The 17,434-nt window shown below is 49.7% G+C and overlaps 2 protein-coding genes and 2 long non-coding RNA genes across 8 annotated transcripts in view; 2 read left to right on the forward strand and 2 right to left on the reverse strand.

The window, feature by feature from the left end:
- FBXW11 (F-box and WD repeat domain containing 11) overlaps nucleotides 1-2,008 on the reverse strand; it is a 75,580-nt gene extending 73,572 nt beyond the window's left edge. For 3 of the 4 annotated variants that reach the window (XM_068158822.1, XM_068158830.1, XM_068158807.1), the window contains exon 1: nucleotides 1,888-1,990. Coding sequence is in view for 1 of the 4 variants with exons in the window: in XM_068158813.1 (XP_068014914.1) it covers nucleotides 1,888-1,932 (45 nt within the window). In the remaining 3 variants the exon portion in view is untranslated. Of the gene's footprint in view, nucleotides 1-1,887 lie in introns of all 4 variants that reach the window. The other variant, XM_068158813.1, reaches the window with a different exon arrangement.
- Nucleotides 1,195-5,952, forward strand: LOC137451409 (uncharacterized). Its single transcript, XR_010989818.1, has 3 exons — nucleotides 1,195-1,397; nucleotides 1,604-2,636; nucleotides 5,656-5,952. It is a non-coding gene; the product is annotated as an uncharacterized lncRNA (long non-coding RNA).
- On the reverse strand, nucleotides 5,913-13,217 carry LOC137451412 (uncharacterized). Its single transcript, XR_010989819.1, has 3 exons — nucleotides 13,126-13,217; nucleotides 11,353-11,385; nucleotides 5,913-6,451 (listed from the first exon to the last, which is right to left on the reverse strand). It is a non-coding gene; the product is annotated as an uncharacterized lncRNA (long non-coding RNA).
- A 420-nt stretch (nucleotides 13,218-13,637) lies between these two features.
- Nucleotides 13,638-16,906, forward strand: GDF9 (growth differentiation factor 9). 2 transcript variants are annotated; one of them, XM_068158850.1, is made up of 3 exons: nucleotides 13,638-14,095; nucleotides 15,609-15,775; nucleotides 15,872-16,906. In XM_068158850.1, the coding sequence occupies exons 1-3, from the start codon at nucleotides 13,672-13,674 to the stop codon at nucleotides 16,541-16,543; spliced, it is 1,263 nt and encodes a 420-aa protein (XP_068014951.1). In that variant the 5' UTR covers nucleotides 13,638-13,671; the 3' UTR covers nucleotides 16,544-16,906. The 2 variants fall into 2 exon arrangements, with proteins under 2 accessions (XP_068014951.1, XP_068014945.1); XM_068158844.1 differs by having other exon boundaries at nucleotides 15,609-16,906.
- The last annotated feature ends 528 nt before the right edge of the window (nucleotides 16,907-17,434 follow it).

The raw sequence follows: 17,434 nt of genomic DNA on the forward strand, positions 1-17,434 counted from the left end.
CTAATGCTGAAATTCGACTGCCAACCACATTTCACAGAGTTCCATTTTCTACTGGAAACTACAGAATTAATCATTAATCTTGTTAGTTTTAGAGTTATTCATTTCATGTGAAAGAGAGAATAACTGCTTTCTTAAATCTCCTACCAGGTAATAACAATCTGAACAACCTCATTGATACTTGCATCCATCAGCACATTTCCCAGGTCCAGCTGTAAACAGAGGGTACAACAATTACCAGCAATAGTTAGATTTGCTTCTCCCCGTTGACAGTTTGGCCCCAAACCAGAGAGACTTCCAGTAAGGAAGAGTGTTTGCAGAAAGACACACAAGAAAGTTGAGGGAGACAAACGTACCTTAGAGCCTCAAATGCTATTTTAGCACCTCACACACCCCCAGGCTGAGGAGCATTCGCAACCTCCGTGTTCCAGGGAGGGGGAAAAAACCACCAGAACTCACTCTGCAGCTCAGAAATCGAGCAGACATCTTTTGTGCAGCCAGCTGGTCCTGTAAGGGACACCAGCACAGCTGCCCCCAGCCTTTATCCTTCCTGCTGCCTGGAAGCTGCTGTGATGTCAACCACGGTGAAGCAGGACATCACCAAATCGATGGGGAACAGGAAGGGAGGTTCTCCAAGAATGGCCTCTGGGAGCAGAAACAAACCTGAAGGCATCACCAAGGGATTTTGGGGTTTCCCCCTTTTTTCCTAATTTCTGCTTCTTAAGAGCAGACAACACACAAAGAAAGTTTGAATTTCCCAGACCAGGTGCTTCAGCAAGAGCTCTACTGGCAAAATAAAAACATTTAATGCCTCCACTGAACCCAGCTGACTTTCAGAGTGCCTTCAAAGCCAATTTTTTGGCACTTTATCACTTAACCTTACAGTACTGCATGAAATTTTGTATGTGAAAGCAAATTATGCTCATGACAAATGAATGAGAAAACATTTAGGGCTTGTTACACTCTCCCAGCTCCTAACTTAATTTTATTCATCCCTAAAGGCAGCAAAATTAGAGCCTCCTAATATTTGGCTACAGAGATGGAAGATTTGCTTATATCAAAGCAAACCCCCTCCTCTTTCCATTGCTTCCGCCTGTCCGCCTCTCCACTAACCCGAATTTAGCGGCGTAAGCGTTAATTAGGGGGTAGAACGAACACACCAATTAGGTCTAGTTAGATAATACCGTGTTTGCTGGACCGGAGCCGCTCCGGGAAGATGGGAGCTGCCCGCAGCACCGACCTCGCTGCTAGAGGAGCCCCAAATCCTCACACTGAAAGCTAAAATCTGCACCCCTTCCCTGGGCCCGCCGGCCTCTCCCATGAGCCACCAAGGTGGGCCCCGGAAGCTCAGGGCCGGCGCCGGCGGGGCTGGCCGGGGGAAAGCTGGGAGGCCGCAGCCGGTAAGCAGACGCTGCAGCTCGGGGAGCGGCGGGAGCCCCAGCCCCGCACCGCCGGCGTGCTGCGGGGCATTTCGGTTTCGGTTTTTGCAGCGTGCCCCCATCACCCGCAAACAGGGCACGACTTTCCCCGCCTCCCAGCCGGGCTCTATCTTCTGGGATGTGGTTGCTATTTGTTTTTTTCCCTTTCTTTCTCAATTAAATTCAAGCGCTTTGCCGCGCCCGGGCCTGCGCCGGGAGGACCGACGGCCGGCCCAGCGGAGGAGGAGAGCGGCGCTGGTCCCCCCTGCGGGGCGACGGGAAGAAAGGAGCGGGCCGGGGGCGCCGGCCGCCCAGCGGACCTGGACCGGGAGCGAGAGCGGCCTCACCAGAGCCACCTTCCCGGCGGGGCGGCGAGGCCGGACCCCCGCAGGCCCGGGGCGCGACGTTGGGGCCTGCCGGCGGGCGAGCAGACGGAGAAGTGAGGGCTGCGCGGGAGGCGGGGGTCACTCACCATCAGCTCAATGGTCTTGTCTTCGATCACCGAGTCGGGCTCCATAGCGGCGGGCAGCTCTGCCGCGGCGCCCCGCCCGCCGCCGCCCCGCTCCCGCCAGGCCCCGCCGCTGCCGCTCAGCCAGCCCGCCCGCCCCCCCCCCCCCGGCTGCGCTCACGCACGGACGCACGCGCGCGCCAACGCACGCACGTCGCGTGCTACCCGACGTCACAGAGCCCGGAACCGAGAAGAGGCGCCAGCCGCTCCGGCGCCTTTCACAATCGACTACAACTCTCGGCTGCCCTAGCGGCACCGCACAGTCATTGGCTGAGAGCGGCTCCCAGCGTGCCCCGCGGCCCGCGCGCCGTGCCCTGGGAACTGCGGCCGGCCTATCCTGGGTGGCGGGGGACCTGAACCGGGGCCGCAGAGGAGCCTGGGGGTGTCCCACAACCAAGGGGTGTGCCGCCGGCAGCGCCGGCTGGAGTAGCGGCCGCCGCGGCTCCCAGCTGCTCCCGCTGTTCCCTTGGGTGCCTGTCATACACTGGCACTAGAGCCGCTCCGTCTTACTCGGAGCACAGCAGCGCCTCTGTTCAAAGGCAGAGCGACGGGAGGAGTGAGGAGCTTAAGAGGGACAGAGCGGCTGAGTAGAAAGGGCCAAGAAGGACGGCATCCGTCTCGCCAGGCTCCCCAGGACAAGGGGCGTTCCCATGGGCAGCAGCGTTGAACAAAAAGAGCGTAACAGCCGTTCTGCCCCGTTTCTTATGGTGCAGGTTTGTGTAAGAGAAAATAGCAGGGGGTTGGTGCGGGGTAGGGGGGGATCAAAAGCAATGGGAAACGCCTTTGAGACCACAAAATCCTCACGCCCCGTGCTCTCCTTGGCACACTGCCTTGTCTGACTCTCCCCTCACCTTTTCCTATCCTGTCTTGCTTGATAAATAAACAAATAAATTATTTCATCCTGTTCTCAGTACATTCGGGGGTTCCCCAGTCAGTTTTAATAGCCTGGTATTGAACTAGGAGCTGGCTTGATTTCATACCTAGACACATGGAGGGAAAGTGATTTTTTTCAGCAGCCAGCCCTTAGGAGAATCCTTTGTCAGCATGCACAAAGAAATGCCTCTTAAATTCCTTCTGACTTGCCCAGAGAGGAAGCTGGCCTCTGTGCCACACCTGAGGACTATTCTTGACTAAAACTTAGAAACACTTGGAGGATGAGGTCAAAAGGAGTTAAAAAGTCAAGCACTACACTGGCAGACTTGGAGTTATGAAGAGGAAAGTTTTTATGAAGGACAGTACTTTGGTTGGATGCCAACCATTACAGCACCTCTCAGTTTCATAGCCACAGCAATGGGTATTGCATGCTCCAAAGTGACAGTTAAAAAACCCCAATAACGTTGCAGCATTGGGAAATGAGAGCCCTCCCTGTCTGAGCTGCTGCATGGCTGTGGTGTGACAGGGAGAAGACATCACCTCCTGGGATGCCTTCACAGTGCTTGACATAGGGCTGCAGCTGCAGGGAGGCAGCTGGGGGGAGCCTCAGGTGGGATTACAGGATGCAGACACTGAAAGCTCAGGTGCTTTGGGTGACCAAGGGCACTCTGGCTGTGAGATGATGACACAGCAGAGACCAAATGCATTTGTAGACATTGGAAATTGGAAGAAAAAATGTCCTGGGCAGCAATCTGGTGTAACAGCACAGCACTACCAACTCTCTGCTTGCAATGAAAATGGACCCCACAGCTCCACGCTAAGCAGTTTGGTTTTCCCTATACCTGTTTAGATCTCTGCCAAACAGTTAAGCAATGGAAATTGTGCAAAATCCTTTCTTATTGACAACACCATCCCCCCCCTTTACAGGACAGTTCTGTCAGCAGAAATGTCCTTTATTAATTTAAAACTTGCTTAAAGGAGTAATCCTCTTGCAGACTAAACTCTCTTTGTAGCATTTAAAACTATAAACCCAGAGCAGCAGGACTCTTTCCTCATCAAACTGCTGCTGCTCAGTGAAACTTTGCTAAGCCCTGAAAGCTGTCCCATTTACATTCTTCTGGACACAGCAAATGCCAAATGTGCTACTGCCCAAAGTTCCTCTAACTGGGACTGCAAAGCCCAGGCTCAGCCATCACTGGTAACCTCAGCTTGGGCTGCGCAAGCGCCTGCTGCCCCTTACCCAGACACACTCCACTTCCATGTGAAAAACCCCCAACATCCAGGGGCTTTTCCTGTCAGACCTGGGCACCCAGGCTGACAGCTGAGCTGAATTCTTGCCACCTTCACATCCCAGCCTACACAAAGGTCAAATTACAGCCCAGCCTTTGCGTTGTGTGATGCCACCAACCTCAGCAGGCTCACAAAGGCGTCACCAAGAATGAGGTGGGACAAAATCCAGCTTGTTTTTGTTCTGCCTGTAATCAGGCATTCGCTCTGGAGATCAAACAAGGCAGCAGATGCTTGTTTGTGACACCAAAGTCAAAAATCAGCATGTCTCAGTCTAAATATATGTCAGGGAAGAGATGTGCTGATCGGCACAACACTCTTTTACGTGGCGCTTTCCAAAGTGCAACTGCAGAGTCAGGAGAGTTTTCTGGCTGTGGAAAGGAGTGACCAGGACAGAGGAAAAGGGGGGTGGTGTGGAATCTAAAAGAGAAAAATGGGTAACAATTCATCCATTTGTGTGGAAAAGAGTAAATCTGTGGTCTCATTCTGGCAGCCTGAGTGGTTAATGCATTGCAGTGACGGATGCTACAGAAGCAGATGTGGGTCTTTGATGCTGTCAGCTGGGACTCAAGTTCCTGCCATCTGCTTTTAATCACGGGGGGGGGGGGGGGGAAACAATTTATCTGATGAGAAAGACAAGAATGTTGAAAATAATTAAGGAAAGCATTATTAAAGAATCAAAAGTTTTGGCTTCAGTGCAGAACCCAGGAAAAGCAGGAGCAAGGGCTATCCTACCTGTCCCTGTAGCTGTAAAACTGTTTCTGAGCAACTCATGACTCAAGAGCTCACAAGGACTGAGCCACAGGTCCAAGGCCAGGGCTAATAAGTTGGCTGAAAAAACAGGCTTTTGGCAAATTATACAAACCCATTGGATTCTGATGAATCATAGAATGGTTTGGGTTGGAAGGGACCTTACAGATCATCTAGTTCCCGTGACTGTGTGAACTGCACAACTGCAGTAAGTCGAGGAGCACATCCCTGGGTGTGTGCTCTGAGCTGGGGTTACCACCACACAGTATCAATAACTCCTCTGCTGTGTGTCATCAGGTGCTGGCAGATGTGTCACGTATCTGCACATCAGCAAAGCAGGGACAAAGCTGGTCATTAAGTGCTAATGAGGACCTTGTTCTGGTGGAAGCACACCAGGGTGGTGGGGCAGTTTCAGCCTAAGAGGACTCGCTCTGCCAGTTTGTCTGCGAGGATGAGGAGGAGGGGGGAAGTGGAAGAGGGAAAGTCTCGGCGCCAGTGAACTAGAGATACCTCCACATTGTGCAACAAGGCAAGAATTAATTGAGGCTGATGTTGCTGTCACTGTCTCACAGCAAAAGTAACCACATGTTTCACTAAACCCTGGAAAGCTTCAGCCATGGGTCCACGACCAGCTCTGTCCTAACAGTTGTGGGCATCTGAGTTGCTGTGTCTACTCTGTGGGGAGGTGAGAGGCTGCCCTGATCTGCTGGGGATGCACTGGGATGCAAGCCCTGGGCTGGGGCTTTTACTAAAACCTAGTGATCACCTGAGATCTGTGTTTTCTGTCTGTTCATTGCATGATGTACTCATTTCCGCTTCCAGCAGAGCAGGTGGGAAGCACAAACTCTCAGGACTCTGCAGATGGCTTGTGGGGAGCCAAGGAGGTAGCTGAGCCACCAGCCCTGGAGCCTGCCCAGCCCCACAGAAGAAAGAATTGCTCACTAATCCCCTCCAACCTCTCCTCCCACAGGGGCAGGTCTGTTGGTGGCCCACACTGCCATGGACCAGCACCACAGAGCACCTGGAGAGGGATGTTAGGATAGACACACCACAGAAACATTTTCCCATTAGAACATGGTTTGATTCCTTTTTTATCCCCCCAGCTTTTCTGTGTAATAAAGTTAATTATTTCTTAACATCTGTCCATTTTCTGTATGCTTTTAGGCCTCAAATCGTAGAATCACAAAATGGGAGGGGTTGGAAGGGACCTTGAAAGATCATTGAGTCCAACCCCCTTGCCAAAGCAGGGTCATTCACAGCAGGTCACACAGCAACATGTCCAAATGGGTCTTGAAAGTCTGCAGAGAAGGAGACTCCGCAGCCTCTCTGGGCAGCCTGCTCCAGACCTCCAGCATCCCCACAATAAAGAAGTTTCTCCTCATGTTGAGGTGGAGCTTCTTGTGTTCCAGTTGCCCCTCATCCTATCACAAGACACTGCTGAAAAGAGACTGGCTCCTTCTCCTTGACACCCGACAAGAGATTCCCCCTTGAAGTTAAACACCCACAGGACAAGGATAAATGCAACTGGCTGCAGGTACCTCCCAGACAGGCTCCTCCATATCCACAGGCAAGAACACTGCTCCCTGTCCCATCACCCATTCAGCAAGGCTGTAGACAGCTGAAAACAAGAGGAAAAAAATGAGGAAAAATAAGAGACAGGCAGTGGCAAAATGATAGTGTGAGACTCACTATGGAGTGGGCCAGAGCTAGCTGCTAAAATCCCCCAGCAGGTCCATGGGTATCCATTTCCCAAGCTGCAGCTTCCCCAAATCCTCAGCTTAACCTAGTCCATTCCCTAAACCCCTCATCTTAGCATCTTACCATGGTTTATTTGGCTGTTTGGATAGGGATCAGAGGCTACTCAATGGGCAGTAATGAGTCACAGAGCGAGGAAAGCAGGGGCAAGAGCACTGCAAGGGCTCCTGCTGAAAGGGTAATTATTGAACTTGGAGCTGGAAGCAGTGAGATATAAATAAACATTCTGCTTTGGGCAGGGATGATTGCACTGGAAGTATGAAAATGTTGATTCTTCCTTCAAAGGAATATTTTTGTAGCCCAAATGGGGTGAGAGCAGGTTCAGTGGAAGACCTGGGAAACTCAGCAGGTTCAGAGGGATCCTTAGCCCTGCCCAGAAACAGATGCACCAACTCTGCCACCACCCAGAGAGGAGCAGCTGGTCCTTATCTAGCTCTGCTACAACGCTTAAAATAACGACGTCAGGAGCAGGGGGTAGCTCAAACTGCTGTTATCTATAAATAAGGAAAAGAAAATACCCAAAGCCCTCCCACCCTCAGGTGAAGGAGGTGCCGTCTGCTACAGGACTGCGGAGGCGATGGAGCAGCAAACCCCTTGTGGCCGTCCCCGGGAGGCTCAGGGATGCTTCCCCATGGCCGTGGCTCATGAGGATTTGGGCACAGGGCTCTCAGCCCAAGTGGCACTGCTGCTGCGGGGCACCAAACGCCCACAGAGCTTGCTCAGGACCCACACTCCCAAGCGTGGGACTCAGCACCCCAGTTTTTCTGCAGATAAGGAATGGAGGGAGGAGGAGGAAAAGGCAGTGTGGGCAAGGAGAGGGCTGCCAGCTGCAGCACTGGGGGGTTGTGACTCAGGGCTGCAGCTCACCCTCTCCAGCAATGCACACACTGCTTGCACACTGCCCTCGGGCTGTGCTTCTTCAGTTGCCATGTCCTGTATGATAAAGCAGGACCTGATGTTGTGGTCTAAAGATCAGAGAGTCAAAAGTTCCTATTCCAAAGTGTGGTTTCACATCTGACACCCCCCCCCCCCCCACACACACACACAGATCACCACTTCCATTTGCACTAGTCCACAGACCCTCTTGTCTTCTACACTCAAGGCCACTGCTCATCCAGGTCAGACTCACTGCACCACTCCTCAGGTCTCCCAAACACCAGAAATCATTCCTTGGGTATAAGGAAACAAGCACAAAGTTGCCCTTTTCACACAGAGGCAGGTGAAGCCAGTAATGGAATAGCCAGTACAATGGGACTTGGCCTTGAATGTGAGACAAAATTGCCAGTCATACAAAAATCACAAACCCCCCAGCAGCTCAGACAGTTCAGAAGGATATTTGCAAGGTGGGAACAGTTTAGAGAATGCCAGTTCTGAATTATTCAGGAAGAATACAGTTAATAAACCATATTTGAACATGACTGGCTCACCAGAGTTGCCCAGCCCTAGGGACAGAGCAGCTCTTTATTGCCTTTTTGACACTATTTTACTTTGCTCAAACAACTGCTTGCACCTTTGGGATGGGAACTGCACCATCCTGGCCAGCACTTCCATGGCTGGAGTCACCCACAGCTCCTTGTGTCAGCCTGGCTCAGCATCCCCCAGGTCACTGCATACATCCTTCCCTGCCAGAAACCCCACTGGCCACATCCTGATGTGATCCAAATCCATATTCAAAGCTCTGATGCCCCAATATGAAACCAAACCCAAACTCTCTGCACTCTTCCAATGAATTATTTCATGTCTAGGGTGTCTGCAGCACTATTTTTTCCCATACTTCCTGGCAAATACTCTTTGCAGACAGACTGTCAGGTTATTCTGGCAATGTCTTTATTTTCTCTGACACCTTTAGCATGTTTTAGACACTTAAGAAATTAAAATGTATCTGCACCTTGTGCTGAGAATGAAAACCAGCACCAAAATCCCTGCTTTACCCTTGCTCTGCAGCCTTCCCATGCTCTCACCTGTATTACATAGGACAAGAGGAAACAGACTCAAGTTGTGCCAGGGGAGGTTTAGGTTGGACATAAGGAACATTTCCTTCCCCAAAAGGGTTGTTAAGCTCTGGAACAAATTGGCCAGGGCAATGGTTGGGTCCCCATCCTTAGATGGGTTTCAAAGCCATGTAGAAGTGATGCTGAGGGCCATGGTTTAGTGGTGACCTGGCAGTGCTGGGTTAATGGTTGGACTGGATGATTTAAAAGTCTCTTCTGGTCAGAATGATCCCATGATTCTAGTTCAGGTGGGACTACAAAGGTTTCTGCATCTTCCACCTGGCACATCAGCCTCTGTTTTTCTGTCACTGCATGATTTGAAAGCAGAACCAAACTTTACTGATGCTCAGGGGTTGGTCCCAAGGTTGGCTGTAGCATGGTAAATAGCGCAGTGCTATCACTACCAGCCAAAACCAAACCCTAAGGACTTGGCCTCAGCTGGTTTTGGTTCAGCTTGAGTTCAAGCATACTGCCCCCCAGTGCAATGAATCCTCCTCACTGGAACAGCACGGCAGCCAGACCGTCAGGTGAGCAGCAGCTTGCTGCACTCCTGGCCTCAGCCCAGGTTTGTACACTGATGTGGTTGTTGCCCTCCAGGACTGGATGTATTTGGTGAACGTTCAGCCCTTGGTATTTAATTAATTTACAGACCCTTTGGCAAGGCAGAATGGTTGCCAATGGACTGCTTGGAAGCGGAGAGCTTATCCAGAACAAGCTTTTGACTGTATGAGCAGGGCAGCAGCTCCTACGTGTGGCAGCAGGCAGTGCTGCTGTGCCGGCTCCATCCTGCATAGGAGGAGGTGACATTTGGGCAGCTGACATCCTGCCAGCTGTGAGACAACCTCACAAAGCCAGTAATTGATTGGGAGATAACAATAAGGCTACAATCAGACTTGCTTAGCAGTGCAGAACCTTTTGGGAGCATCCAGCTCCCTAAGGAAAGCAGCAAGGAGCTGGAGGAGCTGTCACCCTGTCAGCAAGAACAGCAATTCTCACACATGGTCCTTGATTCCCAGTGCTGGGAGCCAGGGATTGAACCACCCACTGGTTTCACAACAGAAGGGGAAAGCCCCAGCCCTTTTGTTGGTTTTAACTGAATTTATTTCTGGGTTAGTCCTTTTACCACGTATCAAACCCGTGCAGGGACTTTGCCCAGGGTTAGTGCCCTGGGATTCCCTCCAGACTCTGTGCCCCAGCAGATGTGGTTTCTGCCTCAGGCAGCAGGTCCCTGATCAGGAGTCCCCCAAGATACAATGGCACAGAGCCCTGAGGACCCCCACTCTGACCAAACAGCAAAGGAAAAGCAGCTTATCACAGCTGGAGACTCAGGAACAGCAGCTCCTGCCAAGCCTTGCACGTACTTTTACATATCTAGGGCAGGCTCTTTGATTTCCCTGGACCACAGGACATGGCACAGGGGCAGCAGCACATGCCAAGGGCTGTGCTCACAGGGAGAGGAGGATCTCCACCTCAGCTAGGAGAAGGCCAGGAGAGTAAATTTCATTTAATTTAAACTATCCTCAGCTGTGCTGACAGCAGAGGAGCTTGTCCCTGTGCCATCTCCACTCACCTCCCACGTGTACCAATCTCTCTTCCAAGCTGCGTTCCCCATGGATAAGCTCTGACATACTCCAGATAAATAAGATGGCACACAAAAACTAGCTAGCCATCAGAGCTAGCCCTGTGGCGTCACCTGATGTGCTAGAGCAGCTCCAAGACGCTGCCAGGGCAGCTCACAATGTTCCTGACACCAAAACCACCCACAGCACATTACCCCTCAGCACCTTCCTTATGCCACTGGGGTTAAGAATCATGGAATTGTCTTGGTTGGAAGAGCCCTCTAAGATCACCAAATCCAACTGTCAACCCAACACCACCATGGCCATTAACCCATATCCCCAAGTGCCAGTTTCTTGAACACCTCCAGGGATGGTGACTCCACCACCTCCCTGGGCAGCCTGATCCAATGCCTGACCACTGCTGCAGCAAAGAAATTGTTCCTAATCTCCAAACTAAACGTCCCCTGGCACAATCCCAGGCCATTTCCTCCCATTCTACCACCCAATATTAGGGAGAAAAGACCAACCTCCACCTCACTTCAGCCTCCTTTCATGGTGCTGTAGAGAGCAAGGTCTCCCCTCAGCCTCCTCTTCTCCAGGCTAAACAACCCCAGTTCCCTCAGCTGCTCCTGGAGCTGCTCTAACAATCAAGTGTGACCCAGCAAAAAACCAAACCGGTGCAGCCAATGCTCATCTCATCATGGGAACACAGCAGTGTGTCTGCAGGACAGTCCCCTGGCCCCCTTAGCCTTGCAAAGCATGTCTTTTCAATCCCTAAATGCTTTCAGGAACACTGCACAGACCTTGCTCACTCTCAGGATGCACAGAGGATGCAGGAAGAAGGTGTTTAAGAATCATTCAGCGACAGATACAACCCAAATCCATCCCAATGTAACACAAACAGATCAGGTAGGGCCTAGAAGCTGGTGTGGCAAGAGGCAGCATGATGAGGAGAGGGCACATCAGCAACGCTCTCTTATAATCTCCTTTGATTCCCTAAAACTCTGGGGGGTTTCTGTGATGCTGACAAATACAAGATAAGTGTCTGTGTTCTAAGTTCTTTCTCTTGTCCTGTATTTAGCTGACAAACTATCTGGGCAGTTTAGCCTGCAGTTATGCAGCAGACAGGAAAATGAGCTCATGGTCCATTAGGGAAATTTCTAGGTTCTGTAAATAAAGTGCTGGGAAATTAAAATATAGAGAAAACAACATACCTGCAAAGCTGCATTGGGAGCAGGAGAAGCTGCCTGCAAGAAAAAAGGAATTCATAAACTCCCCATCAGTGCCACAGCTTAGAGAACTAGAGAATCATTTGGGTTGGAAAAGACCTTGAAAGTCATCAAGTCCAACTATTCTCTAAGTCTGCCAAGGCTGGTGCTAAAACATGTCCTCTGCCTCTTTTAAATACCTCCAGGGATGGGGGTTCAAGCATAGAGAATCCTAGAACGGTTTGGGTAGAGAAGGGACCTTGGAGATCATCCAGTTCCAATCCCCCTGCCATGGGCAGGGACACCTCCTTCTAAACCAGGTTGATCCATCCAACCTGACCTTGAAAACAAACAAGATCAAAGCTTCTCCTACCCCAAAGCATCACAGGGTGTTAATCAGCATCATGCTTGACCAGGAGATGACAAGACTTGTGTTGACAGGTCTCCAGCTCCCAGCCTTAGGAGAAGTTTGCATCAGGTTTCTCCCTGTCCTTACAGTCAGTGAAGGTTCAGCGCTCTTCAGGGATCTATCAATGCAAGCTGCATAGATCTGAACTTTGACTTCTGTGCTCAGATTTCCAACATGATGGCTAATAAAGATGATGAGTTTTATGATCAGGCCACTAGACTATGCAAAAGAGCAGACTATATCAAGGCTAGGTTTAAATTCTATCAGGCCAGGGCTAGGTTTAAATCTATAATTAGAAACCTCCATGCCCTTTCACCACTTTCATGACCCTTTTCAGTCCAATTAAGTCAAATTCTCCAAAGCTACATGTTTACATTTAAGACTCCTCTCTTCAAAACAATCTATATATAAACATATGTAAGATTATTTTGGCACAGAGCAATAGTTAAGGGTTTGCTGTGCTTTTAGCCTCCAGAAGTACCACTCACTTCCTGTGGAGTCCTGAATTACTCAAGATAGACTTCATTGTTCTCAGCTTGCCTGGTGGTTTCACTGAGGTAAAGCAAACACTCACTTTTTTGTTAGATTATTGTCCTACCGGCTCAGTTCCCTGACTGCACCCACCACGAGGACTGATAACAGCAAAAATCAGGGTGAAATAGAGAGAAGGAATGCTTGTTTGGTTGGTGGGAAAGGGTAGGGTTAAAGGGCAGCTTAAATTGCCATAGAACAGCAGAACTATAGATAACAGGCTTGAAACTAAGGGGAAGTGGGGCTGACCTGAACCCACAAGGGAGGGAGCAGATGAGCTTGTTGGGTGCAGGTACACCTGACTGAAGGATTTGTGTTTAAAATGAATCAAAGCACAGGTCACTTTATTCAGATCAGTGTAAACACAGCTGACCACAGAAGAGAGACTACCCTCCCCTCTTGTCATGGCAATTCAGCTTTCCAAAACCCAGCAGGAAAGGTTCTGTTGTTTCATATTAGAGATTGTTATCTGAATTAACCTCAAGTGCCAAGTCAAAGAGTGCCAGGCCGACATCTGGCTGAGCTAATTAACACTCTGAACAAGCAATCCTTACTCAGAAGCCTACAGATGAGAAAGTTAGATCAGGGCTGATATTTCACCAGATGATTGCTAACATTGCTCTAATTAACAACAACTGCCAGGAAAAGAGATTGTTATTTCCTTCCCTCCCCTCCTGTACTTTCCTAACGAAATACAATTAACTCCCATCCCTGTAGTTATCTGCTGCTCAAGAGTGCTTGCATATTCCTGGTACAACCAATATTGCTCCATCTGGGGTCTTTTGGAGCACATTCTACAGATCTCTGCGACTGAAAAAGTTTTTTTTTGAGTGCCTTACCTCAGACTGGAGGTAAATGTGTGCTGTGTGCTGGAATGGAAATGAATCTGATGGTGCTGTAGTTCCAGTTACCTCTCTCTCAAGTGGGTTTGCTGTCTACAGAGAAATTAAATGTGAGAAATACATTAGCCAAAAAAAAATTGGGTTTTGTTACCTTATTATTGCTAGAAGCAAAACTATGTTTTTATGTATATCTATTTCTGCAAAGGTGGATTTCCAGCAGCCAACACTATCTCGTCTCCCCGGCTCCCTCTGCAGGCTGCACTCACTCTGATTTTGTAACTCACCACGTGAAAAAGGTTAACTCACAACACTAATTTGGTTTCCAACACACTTCCCTGAGCCAAGGCTCCAGCCTCAGTGCAAGCAAACGGGTGGTTTCAGCAGGCAGCTGCAGATCTTTCTCTTTGGTTCCTTATCAGAAAGAAACCTGCCCCCACCTGCTCCCCAGCTGCAGCATATATAAGGGATGAGGAGCAGGCAGCCATTTTTTTTTGCCTTGAATATTTTAGGGGAGGCAATTGTTTGGTTGCAGCCTTAAAGAGTATGGAGGGTACCTGGAGAATTTGTGTTTGTTTCTATTGCTGTCTTCACTGGCTTGCTTCTAGCATCCAGTGTTCCCCCCACTTCAGGGATCGAGACATCTCAGACAAGACCTCGGGGCTACTGGCAGCTCCAGAGGACAGTGAGCTAAACCCATTGCTGTGGCTGCCAAAGAGTGTAAGGCATGGCTATGCCCTCCTGCCTCCCCTCCTCAAGGTGCTGTCAGACCGGGGACATGAGAACTGGGAAAGTGAGGTCCCCAGGCTGCAGCCAGATTCCAGAGCCCTTCGGTACATGAAGAGGCTCTATAAGATGTCTGCCACCAAGGATGGAATCCCAAAGGCTTATAAAAGCCATCTCTATAACACTGTTCGGCTTTTCACACCGTGTTCTGAGTGCAAGCACCTCTACAGGGACCTAATGAAAGGTAGGTGTGGGGTGACCTGAGCTGACAATGATAAGTGGGGGGTTTCCCTGTGTTCTGTGCTTAAAGCATAACACAAAAATCATAACAGCATAGGAGGACTGGAGTTGGGACCTTAAAGATCATTGAGTTCCACCCCCCCTGTCCTGGGCATGGACACCTTCCACTAGACCAGGTTGCTCAAGGCTCCATACAGCCTGGCATAGGATGAAGCACCCACAACCTCCCTGGGCAACCTGTTCCAGTGTCTCCCCACCCTCACGGGAAAAATTGTCCTCCTAATTTCCAGTCTAAATCTGCCCTCTTCCAGTTCAAAGCCCCTGTCCCTCATCCTGTTACTACAAGTCCTTGTCAGAAGTGTCTCCCCAGCTCTCCTGTAGCCCTTTTCAGGTACTGGAAGGCTGCTCCAAGGTCTCCCCAGAACCTCCTCTCCTCCAGGTTTCTTTCACAGAGCTTTTGTTTCATAGAACAGCTAGAGCCTCAGATAGTAAAGCAACAAAGTTTTGATTATCTGATTTCTGTAGAGCTGTTGCTATTTTAATCCTGATGGCTCTTCTCTTAGACTGTAGGAGTTTTTCGTAGCCTACTTCCCCTTGAATAGCATTAAACACAAATTACCCCCACACTGGGAAAGGCTACACAACTGGTACTATGTTCAAGATAATCCTGATGCTGCAGGCTGACTCAGAATGAGTCAGAGAAAACTCTACAACCAGTTGTGAGTAAAGTAAGAAAAGTGAGAGGGGAGAAAAAAAGGCTTCTGGCAGTTTGGTGCAAGTCTCTTTACAGTGCTCTACATGGCCTTGGGCCACAAAGAGCACTATAAAAAGGCTTGCACCAAATTGCCAGAATCCCATTGCAAGGTGACTTTCTCCTTGCATTGTACCTTTGCTAGGGAATAGAATAGAATACAATAAACCAGGTTGGAAGAGACCTTCAAGATCATCGTGTCCAACCTATCATCCTACACCACCCAACCAACTAAAGCATGCAACCAAGCACCCCATCAAGTCTCCTCCTGAACACCTCCAGTGATGGTGACTCCACCACCTCCTCAGGCAGCCCATTCCAATGGGCAATCACTCTCTCTGTGTAAAACCTCCCCTGGCGCAGCCTGGGACTGTGTCCTCTTGTTCTGGTACTGGTTGCCTGGGAGAAGAGAGCAACCTCTGCCTGTCTACAACCCCCCTTCAGGTAGCTGTAGGCAGCAATAAGGTCACCCCTGAGTCTCCTCCAGGCTAAAGAATCATGACCCCAGTGTGTGAATATGCTGAAGGAAGAGTAGGATTTGGAACAGGCTGCCCAGGGGGGTGGCGGAGTCACCATCTCTGGAGGTGTTCAAGAAATGTGCAGCCATGGCACTTGGGGACCTGGTTTAATGGCCATGGTGGTGTTAGGTTGAAGATTGGACTCAATGCTCTTAGAGGACTTTCCTAATCCAAAAAATCCTATGAGTCTATGTCTAGGTGGAAAATTAAGATGCAATAATGCTCCAAGATGTTGTTTCCCTTCTCAGGAGACATTCACTCGGTGGATTTACTCTTCAACCTGGATCGTGTTACTGCTCTGGAGCACTTACTCAAGTCTGTCTTGCTCTATTCCTTTGACACATCAGTTGCCAACTCTTCTTCCATTACCTGCATGTGCCATTTGTCTGTTAAGGAGCATGATTTTTCTGGCCAAGTATGCCCCAGCATTTCACACTCTATAGCTTTTAGCCTGCACTTTGAAGTTAGGAAGCGCAAATGGGTTGAGATTGATGTGACCTCTTTCCTCCAGCCTCTGATTGCCTCTAACAGGAGGAACATTCATATGGCTGTGAACGTCACTTGTCTGATGGGTGAGCCACCACAGAACACTAAACTGGAAAATCCCATTAACATGGCACTGGTTCCCCCCTCTCTTCTCCTTTACCTGAACGATACCAGCGAGCAAGCTTATCACAGGTGGAACTCACTTAGACACAAAAGGAAAAACCCAGTGAAGCCCAGGCCAAGGAACAGTCCTAGGGGTGGCCAAGAGAATTCACAGGGTAAAAGGCCCTCTCGGCGTCGAAGAGAGGAGAACCTGCAAGAAGCACCAACAACTTCACCTTCTGATCTGAGCCAATACTTCAAACAGTTCCTGTTCCCTCAGAACGAGTGCGAGCTCCACAACTTCCGCCTGAGCTTCAGCCAGCTGAAATGGGACAAGTGGATCATAGCCCCTCACAGGTACAGCCCCCAGTACTGCAAAGGTGACTGCCCCAGGGTGGTGGGGCACCGCTACGGCTCTCCTGTCCACACCATGGTGCAGAACATCATCTACGAGAAGCTGGACCCCTCTGTTCCGAGGCCCTCCTGTGTTCCTGCTGAGTACAGCCCTCTGAGCGTGCTGACCATAGAGCCTGATGGCTCCATCGTCTACAAAGAGTATGAGGATATGATAGCTACCAAGTGCACCTGTCGGTAGGGGTGAACCCTCAGGGGTTTGGGGTAGTTTGACATTTCTGCAGAGGTTCTGTAGCTATAACTTAACCGCATCTTGTCATTCTAATAGCTCTGTGAAACCCCTCAGGGTTCAGTGTGGAGTTAGTAGAAGGTGTTTACATCATGGCACTTATTTTTGTAGCCACTCAGCTTTTTCTAGCATGGGAGATTAAATGTAAATAATACCCTTTTTTATTGGAATAATTTTGCATTTAAAATATGGAAGGGGTTGCAACTACCAGATGCCTATTTTTAAGCTGGTTTGCTAGAGAATTTAAAGAAATAAATGGCAATCATGCATACACCAGTGCCTGCTGGTCTTCCTCTGTAGAAAGCCACAAGCTGTCCTCACACTGCCCAAATCACCTCAACTGCTGTTTGTGGAAACCAGAGATGCTGGGGGTTGGTGTGTTGGGGGTCTCTGCTTTCAGCCTCTCAATGCCTGCACTCATCCCTCTCCACCTCCTTGGAGATGTTTAAAAGATGCTTGGATGAGGAGCTGAGACCCCTGGTCTAAGAGCTGTGTACAGGGAGATGTTAGCTTATGGTTGGACTCAGTCTTTTCCAACCAGGCAATTCTAAGATTCTGCCTCCAGCAAGTCTCTAGGAAGAAAGTCTTTAATGTTACAATCTCTTTCTTCATTCTTTCCCTCCCTATCACACCTCCAAATCCCTCAAGCAAGAAGGTTGTTTCTTGCTTTTCACGTTCTTTGGGCTTTCTCAGCAATGAGTGGCAAGAACTGAAGGGCTGCAGTGTGGTAAAAATTGAAATCACTGAACTAGAGTATGAGCTGGCACCAGCTTGCTGGTAGCTGTTAAAACCAGACCTGATCTAGTTCAAGGACAAAGCACAAGCTGATCAGGGGCTGAGGGC

Source organism: Melanerpes formicivorus, unplaced genomic scaffold (assembly GCF_026170545.1).
Source record: "Melanerpes formicivorus ecotype bairdi unplaced genomic scaffold, bMelFor1.0.p_v2 SCAF_2, whole genome shotgun sequence".
NCBI classification, from domain to species: Eukaryota; Metazoa; Chordata; class Aves; order Piciformes; family Picidae; genus Melanerpes; species Melanerpes formicivorus.

Excerpts from the sequence above, each read along its gene's own strand:
- GDF9 (XM_068158844.1), top strand. The coding sequence starts at position 13,672 with ATGGAGGGTACCTGGAGAATTTGTGTTTGTTTCTATTGCTGTCTTCAC. Across the intron at positions 14,096-15,608 it reads CTACAGGGACCTAATGAAAG|GAGACATTCACTCGGTGGAT; the intron begins GTAGGTGTGGGG and ends TTCCCTTCTCAG.